The sequence below is a fragment of the Bison bison genome, unplaced genomic scaffold (genome assembly GCF_000754665.1).
Source record: "Bison bison bison isolate TAMUID 2011002044 unplaced genomic scaffold, Bison_UMD1.0 scf7180017864213, whole genome shotgun sequence".
Taxonomy (NCBI): domain Eukaryota; kingdom Metazoa; phylum Chordata; class Mammalia; order Artiodactyla; family Bovidae; genus Bison; species Bison bison.
The window spans coordinates 2,222,325-2,231,182 of record NW_011494785.1 but is presented as its reverse complement, the minus strand read 5'-3'; the positions used below and the strand labels follow the sequence as shown (position 1 = coordinate 2,231,182).

Genomic DNA, 8,858 nt, shown 5'->3' with positions numbered 1-8,858 from the left:
TATTGAATTGGCCAAAAAGTTCTTTCTTGTTTTTCCATAACATCCTACTGAGAAACCTGAACGAACTTTTTGGCCAGTTCATTTCTACAGCTGTCACCGAACTTGACTCCAGTCTTCTCTCTTGGCTTTTGTCAGGTTTGATGTCAAGAACATGCACATTCCACAGATGTCTGCTGAGTGTCTGTTGTGTGTCCGTTGCTGTCTAAGGCGTGTGCTATGTGCTAAGTCTCCTCAGTCGTGTCCAACTTTGTGACCCCATGGACTGTAGCCCACCAGGCTTCTCTGTCCACAGGGATTTCTCATCTAAGAATATTGGAGCGGGTTGCCATGCCCTCCTTCTGTATAGGGTATCAGGAACCAAAAATGAGAATTTCCTGTCCTCTGCAGGATTACTGCCCAATGGAGAAGACAGGAAGATGTGTATAAGATTGTGTACGAGGATGAGAAGTCTATGTATGCACTGAGCTAAGGCATATGAAAGGGGCTTTGGAACGAGCCTTCATGGGGGCAGGGCGAGTCAGAGGAAGTCCCCTGAAGCTGAAGGAAAGACTATTAAATGGATGTTTCCGAATATTCTCCAAAACCATTTTTGGAGACACAAGTCCTTTATTGTTTATGTATGGAAGCCGTAATAAATTCCAGCTAGAAAACATTATTCCTCCCAGAAAGAAAGAGTATGCTCACCCTCCTTGGAGATGAACTCTCTGTAACCCATTACTTAAGATTTATCTTGGCTGCCAAGATGCTCAGAACTGAACTTGTAATGATCTTACCCTTGGTTTCCAGGTGTTTCCCCCCACTTTTTATGTTTTCTGACTTCCCTTGATCTTTATTTTAACCACAAAACAGTAGAGAGAATGGATGCTCAATCAGAACTGTTTGAGTTCAAATCCCAGCTCTGCCATCTGCAGTTGAGTAACCTTGGGAGTTTATTGAATCTCTGTATGCCTCAGTTTCCTCATTTTAAAATGGGTATGATAATAATACCTGCTTCAACCTAATAGTCCATCGACAGAGGAAAGGATAAGGAAGATGTGGTACCTGTATACAATGGAATATAACTCAGCCATATAAAGGGAATGAAATTGAGTCATTTGTAGTGATGTGGATGGATCCAGAGCCTGTCATACAGAGTGAAGTAAGTCAGAAAGAGAAAAACAAATATCGTGTAATAATATGATAATAATAGAAAAACGGTACTGATGAACCTGTTTGCAGGGCAGGAGTATAGATGTAGACACAGAGGACAAACCTGTGGACACAGCGGGGGAAGGAGAGGGTGGGACGAATTGGGAGAGGAGCACTGACATACACACCCTCTTATGTGTAAAATGAAGAGCCAGTGGGAAGCTGCGGCACAGGGAGCCCGGCCCGGTGCTCTGTGATGACCTAGAGGGTGCCGTGGGGCAGGTGAGCGAGAGAGAGGTTCAAGCGGGAGGGGGTGTATGCATACATAGGGCTGATTCACGTTGTACAGCAGAAACTAGCACAGTGTTGTAAAAGAATTACACTCCAATTGAAAACAACTAAAATAAAATTATAACTGTTGTAGTTATAAGGATTCAAAGAGTTAATCCATAAGAATCACTTGGAACAGTGCCTGACACATGTAAGCATCATGTGAGTATCCATTAGATTTACTTTTAATTTTTCTCTCTTATTGACTTATTTTTCATTGAGGTATAGTTGACCTTCAGGATAAGTTAGATTCAGGTGTACAATATACTGATTTGACTTTTGCCTATGTATGTGAAATGATCACCGTGATAAGTCTAGTAACAATCTGTCCCCATAAAAATTATCGCAATATTATTGATTGTATTCCATATGCTGTATATTACATCCTGTGGCTTATTTATTTTAGAACTTTTCAGACTTAAGTTTGTACTTCTTGATCCCCTTTGGCTAGTTCATTCCTCCCCACCCTCACCCCTTCCCTCTACTTTCCCGTCTATTTGTACTTCGATTGCAAAGGGCCTCAAGTCCATTTTGGAAGCAGACAGGGTATAAAAGTCATTTTTGTGAGATCTTCACTTTGTTTTAAATTACAAAAAATTATTACATCCTTACTGTACCCAATCCAAACAATATAGAAGTGACTGGACTTCCTCCGTGGTCCAGAGGTTAAGAACCTGCCTGTAGGGGGCTGGGTTTGTTCCCTGGTCATGGAACTAAGATCCCACATGCCAGAACACACACACACACACACACACACACACACACACAGTGAAGTGACTACAAAAGCCCTGCCCTGCCCCCATCTAGGTAACCAATTAACAGCATTTGCAAAAAACCGTAATGTCCCATTCCTTCATCTCAGTCGTCTCAACTATAAAATCTGGGCTGCTCACAGTACTGCCTTGCATACATCCTCCTCTGCTGAGATTTTGTTAAGCTTTTCTTTCTGTACTTTACATTATACAACACAGTGCACATAATATATTGAATATGCATGTTAAAATTATGCATTTTGCATGCTACTTTTTCGGTTCTTATACACCTCTTCCCTTGCCAAATTGCAGTATTTTCAGAGCATGTCTACCCCAGATTAATCAAACAGTGTGAAAACTTAGCTTTACATTTGCCTTACGTTTTCTTTTTTAAAAGCTCGTCTTGGTATCCATATGTTTGTCCTGTACATCTGTGTCTCTGTTTTTTACTTTGCAAATAAGGTCACCCATCCCATTTTTCTAGATTCCACATATACACGTTGACACACGATACTTCTTTGTCTCTTTCTGAGTTACTTCACTCTGTGAGGGGGAAGGCGATGGGATGAGTCGGGAGTTTGGGACTGACACGTATAAACTATTGATACTGGGTGTAAAAGAGATAACTGATGAGAACCTACTGTGTGGCACAAGGAACTCTTCTTGGGGCTCTGTGGTGACCTACATGGGAAGGATATCCAAACAAGAGGGCATATATGCTCAAGCTGAAACTCCAGGACTTTGGCCACCTCATGCGAAGAGTTGACTCATTGGAAAAGACTCTGATGCTGGGAGGGATTGGGGGCAGGAGGAGAAGGGGACGACAGAGGATGAGATGGCTGGATGGCATCACTGACTCGATGGACGTGAGTCTGAGTGAACTCCGGGAGTTGGTGATGGACAGGGAGGCCTGGCGTGCTGCGATTCATGGGGTCTCAAAGAATCGGACACGACTGAGCGACTGAACAACAACAGCATCATAGCCGCTCCACTTTGCCGCGCAGCAGACACTGTCACAGCAATGTAAAGCAACTATGCTCCAATAGGAGATCGTTTAAAAAGCTCGCCTGACAAATTTACTTGCTTAGAACACTGCCTTCCTTAGATCTCTTTATCAACAACTTGAGGATAACGACCCCTCATGATAATCAGGCTGCTGTGATGATGTGATGAGACAGATGTGGGGGAGACTCATAAGTCATGCTTTTGAACTGTGGTGCTGGAGAAGACTCTTGAGAGTCCCTTGGATCACAACGAGATCAAACCAGTCAATCCTGAAGTAAATCAACCCTGAATATTCATTGGAAAGACTGAGGCTGAAGCTGAAGCTCCAATACTTTGACCACCTGATTCAAAGAGCAGACTCACTGAAAAAGACTCTGATGCTGGGAAGGGTTGAAGGCACAAGGAGAAGGGGATGACAGAGGGTGAGATGGTTGGATGGCATCACCGACTCAATGGCCATGAGTTTGGGCAAACTCCAGGAGATGGTGAAGGACAGGGATCCTGGTGTGCTGCAGTCCATGAGGTTGCAGAGAGTCAGACAGGACTGAGTGACTGAACAACAATAGATGAGTCATAAGTGCTGCAGATATGTGCTCTGGGAGGTTTCCATGTGAGGTTTCTCTTCTCTCCCCCGCAGTCTACACCTACATCCAGAGCCGGTTCTACCGATCCCCAGAGGTGATCCTGGGCCATCCATACAACATGGCCATTGACATGTGGAGCCTGGGTTGCATCATGGCCGAGCTGTACACGGGCTACCCTCTGTTCCCCGGGGAGAACGAGGTGGAGCAGCTGGCCTGCATCATGGAGGTGAGGGGGCCGAGCTGCCTTCCAGCTGACACCCTGGGGGCCGGTAACTTCTGTTCTCAGATGCCAGGTGGCATCTGGCTCGCTGTAGAGCGGTGGCCAGTGCCTGTTAACAGGGGAGGGTTGGATGTTTTGAAATTATGTACATGTTTGAGTTGACATCTAACATTTTTATCAGAAATTTAACTAGTTGCAAAGGATGTAATTTCCAGCATATAATGAATCATGATGTTTAAAATAAGACTGTTATACCAGCCTTTCCAGGTGGCTCAGTAGTAAAAAAAAAAAAAAAATTCCTCCTGCCAATGCAGGAGACATGGGAAATGCGAGTCTGATTCTTGGGTCAGGAAGATCCCCTGGAGGAAAAAATAGCAAGCCACTCCAGTATTCTTGCCTGGAGAATCCCATAGACAGAGGAGCTTGGTGGACTACAGTCCATGGGGTCGCAAAAGAGTTGGACACAACTTAGCAACTAAACAACTTTCCTATATATATTCAAAAGAATCTAAAAACCAGACTGACACAACACCCAGCAAAATCTGTATACCGTTCAGTCATTAGTTATCATCTTAACTTTCTAGGAAGAATATCTCCCAGTGAAAAGGTTTTACCAAGACTCTCATATAATCACGTATTATGCCTGTTATTCTCTTACTTAAAGGCATCTTGTTATGAGGCCAAATTAGATGACAGAGGAAGCTGGTGGGCTACAGTCTATGGGGTTGCAAAGATTCAGACACAACTGAGCGACTAACACTTTATTTTCACTATGAAGACAAGTTAGACAGTGCAGGAAAAAGTAATCCCCAAAAGTGGAAATTTCACATTTTAGGATTTTCCCAGTGATATTTTGACTGTGAACAAAGGTATAACTAATTTCTTACTGTCTATCTGTTTATCTATTCATCCATCCCAAATTTGTATTTTTTAGATTTTCTTAAAGATGGTTGGGGAGACACATATAGCCTTGAGAATTAGTATAGAGATTCATCTCATGGTTGAAACTAATAATAGAGTATTTAACTGCTTTAGGTATTAGTGCTATGATGATAGCAACGGTGGGATGAACACTACCCTGGAAATCAGTAAACCTGGAAGCTACTCCTCTTTCTCTTTGACAATTCACTTCCATGCTCTGGGTCTCTGTAAAGTGAGGGGACCAGAGTCCATGGCTTCTGAGGCTGATTGGATGATGATGGATGATTTAATGAAGCATCCCTGAGCCAATCATCTTCCAATTTCCAGGAGAATTGGGGATGGGGCAACAGATCCAAGTGGAGGTTCCCACTGCCCCAGAACTGATTCAGCTTCCTTGTGATCTCAAGCTGAGGAGCACGAGGGGAAGGGACATGGCTGGGAACCAGGCTGCAAAGCCAGGAACCCAGGGCTGATGGGGACACCCTTTGTTTCTCTCTGTACAGCCCTGTAGGTTGCTGTGCAGATAAGGTCACCAGGCAGGCGCTGCTCTTTTCTTTTCAGAAGGTCATCCTGTGGTCTGATGTCCATCTGGTGTTTTCCGTCTGCTTTTCCTCCCCTTCCCTTTGATGCTCTGAGCTGGGAGGTGTCACTCCTTCATTCACGGGTGGTGCGCAGCTGCACTGGTTTACTCGCTCTGGCAGTGAGAGCTGGCAGCCACATCGAGTGCCCACCTGGCCGGTGCTGATGCCCGTTTAGGGTAACGTGGGCAATGCTCATAGATTCTCAGGATACTGGAACGGCCCTGCAGTAGGAGTCGAGCCTTAGGCTGTGGTCCTGCTCCATCACTGGCTTGAGGTTATCCCTTCATGCTGCTGTGTGTTGTTTGCTCACTCAGTCCCATCCGACCCTTTGCGTCCCCATGAACTCTAGCCCACCAGGCTTCTCTGTCCACGGGATTTCCCAGGCAAGCATATTGGAGTGGGTTGTCATTTCCTCCTCCAGGAAATCTACCTGACCCAGAGATCGAACCTGCGTCTCCTGCCTTGGCAGGCTGATTCTTTACTGCTGAGCCACCAGGGAAGCCTTCTTAACTTCATATCTCGGGTCCTTGTCTGGAGAAGCCAGTTTGGCCAAAGTCCCACCTGCTTCCAACAGTCTTGGCAAGTGTGACCCCAGGAGGGTGAGTCCACCACTTTGCCCTTGTTGCAGGTGCTGGGCCTGCCACCATCCCGCTTCATCCAGACGGCCTCCAGGAGACAGATGTTCTTTGGTGAGTCCCGGGTCTGACTCTCTTTTTTACCACGGTGGCTGATAAGATTCCCTAGCCCTTGAAGATACCTTCCATGCCCACCCCAAAGGGCAGGCTGTGCTTAGAGGTTTTGTTCAGAAAAGTGAAAAGATGCTGAGAATGGTACCAGGTGCGTGATGGAGGTGGGTGGGGAAGTCATACCAGGAATGAGGTCTTGGCAGGTGCCTGAGAGTGACCAGGTTCATGCCTAGAAGACCCATCAGTGGATCTCAAACCCTCAAAGATTGGAACTCTACCCTCTTTTATAAACTCTCCCCACCTCCGCTAGCAGCTTGCCTACGCACTCACATGATGCACTATGAAGGGAAATCAAAGAGCAGAAGAGTCCTTGCAAGAACAGTGGAAAATTCCATCATTCCATTTCATCATTAATGGACCCCTATTCTTTCCTGCTGAAATTTTCTTAATTGCCCAGCTGCTTACTGTTCCAGGTTCACTGCATCTTCGATATAAAATGGATAAGCAAGGGCTGTCAGAACAGTTTTGCTGTGGATATGCAATGGCTTGTCAGTTATGTACAGGACATCTGCCTAATTGCTGGAATTCAGCCTCATCCACGGTCCCTAGGCTGCCCCCGCCCCATCACAGTTCCCAGGCTCTGGATTTTAGGCTTCTCTGCCCTTCCAGCCAAGTCGTGCTGTGCAGGACAGACAGATGAATGAATGAGGTGCAACTGAGGCAGGGCTTCTGGGCCGCTCTGAACAAGGTGAAGCCAGTCCCAGGTCTGCAGTCCTTTTCCTAAGGGAGTCGCATGGAGCGAAAGCCACAGTGGCCCTAGTGACAGCCAAGAGGAGCAAAGCCAGGTGTGAGGGAACGGGGCTCCTTGAAAGGACTCCCCGCCATCCGAATGACACATCTTGTCCCATCAATAGCACAGTCAAAAAACCACTGCCCTGGGGGAATCCTCCTGGACAAAAAGATTGCAGTCATGTCAACGATCAGTCCATGTATATTGGTTCAGCCATGTGGGGGTTAAAATGTAGTCTATTTCCATATCATTTGGTGAAAAAGCCATGGCCCTGAGCCCCTGCCACAGCCACAGGTTCTCTGGCATCTCTCCCAGCATTCCTTGGAGCCATGAGCCAGAAACTAAAAGTTTAAGGTCGGGCAAGAAAGAGTCTTCCAGGATCCCCCTCCGATGCCAAAGCTGTCGTCCACTCTGATTGGTTGGTCCTGCGCCATCCCAATGGTTACATCTTGTAAACGTCAGCATGTAGTCATGGCCAGAGGCGTAAAGACTGCTTCTCTGAGTAGGGTCATTGTTGGTGTCCCGGCTGCCTTAGGAAAGTGCCCACAGGCTAGATCTTTGAAAGTAGTCTGATGAAAGCAGACCTTCTTTGAAAGACTCACTGGTGTAACTTTTGCACAGGGCAACAGAACTGGTTGTTTGATGCCAAATATACTTTTCCCCTTCACCACTTTTAACTCAGCCTTTTGGATGTCAAAGTATTTTAGGGAAAGATGAGTAGGCACATGCTGCTCCCTCCTGCTTGACAAAGACATTGTGGGGAGACTCACCTCTCAAGCCTATAACCCTGAACTCAGGAGATTGTATTTGGGGGAATCAAAAGGAAGGGAATAGAGGGCATTTTTGGTAAGAGAATAGCAAAGGCTCACACATGTCCATTTCATTGAGAACCTGACTTTTACCATCAGCACCAGGCTTCAGAATGAGTGATGTGGTTTTGGTAGCAGCATCATGCATCTTCCCTTCCCGCACAAGAAAGGACTTCATTGGGAGCCGTGTCTTCTTCTGTGCTTCCCAACTTTATCTGACTATGAGAATCATCTGGGTTCTTGGAAATAGTGCTAATTCCCATCACCCTCCTATGATATGGTGGCTTTGAGATGGGAGTTAGGAGTCTGTATGTTTTTACAGCAGCTTAGGATGAGGCGAATTTGTGAAACACTATGCCGACTTTAGTTCTTGTCTCTCGGGCTGTCAACAGGTCCTTGACCACCCCAACCACTCCAAGTTAATATGTCTAATTAGCAGCAAAGTGATGTTGCTTCAAGGATAGCAAGAGATGTAGGTGGTCCAGGCAGCAAGAAGGAGGTGGGGGGAAAATGAGGTAATGGAGAAGAGAGAGGTGGGAAAAACTTGTACAAGAAAAGCAGTCAAGGTGGCAAGAATACACAGAAGAACTGTACAAAAAAGATCTTCACGACCCAGATAATCATGATGGTGTGATCACTGACCTAGAGCCAGACATCCTGGAATGTGAAGTCAAGTGGGCCTTAGAAAGCATCACTACGAACAAAGCTAGTGGAGGTGATGGAATTTCAGTTGAGCTATTTCAAATCCTGAAGGATGATGCTGTGAAAGTGCTGCACTCAATATGCCAGCAAATTTGGAAAACTCAGCAGTGGCCACAGGACTGGAAAAGGTCAGTTTTCATTTCAATCCCAAAGAAAGGCAATGCCAAAGAATGCTCAAACTACCGCAAAATTGCACTCATCTCACATGCTCATAAAGTAATGCTCAAAATTCTCCAAGCCAGGCTTCAGCAATATGTGAACCGTGAACTTCCAGATGTTCAAGCTGGTTTTAGAAAAGGCAGAGGAACCAGAGATCAAATTGCCAACATCCGCTGGATCATGGAAAAAGC

General features: G+C 45.8%; 1 protein-coding gene across 1 annotated transcript in view; it reads left to right on the top strand.

The window, feature by feature from the left end:
• DYRK4 (dual-specificity tyrosine-(Y)-phosphorylation regulated kinase 4) overlaps positions 1-8,858 on the top strand; it is a 32,496-nt gene that overhangs the window by 16,417 nt on the left and 7,221 nt on the right. Inside the window, exons 9-10 of the mRNA XM_010845204.1 lie at positions 3,853-4,025; positions 6,150-6,210. Of these exons, the coding sequence (XP_010843506.1) occupies positions 3,853-4,025; positions 6,150-6,210 (234 nt within the window). The remainder of the gene's footprint in view (positions 1-3,852; positions 4,026-6,149; positions 6,211-8,858) is intronic.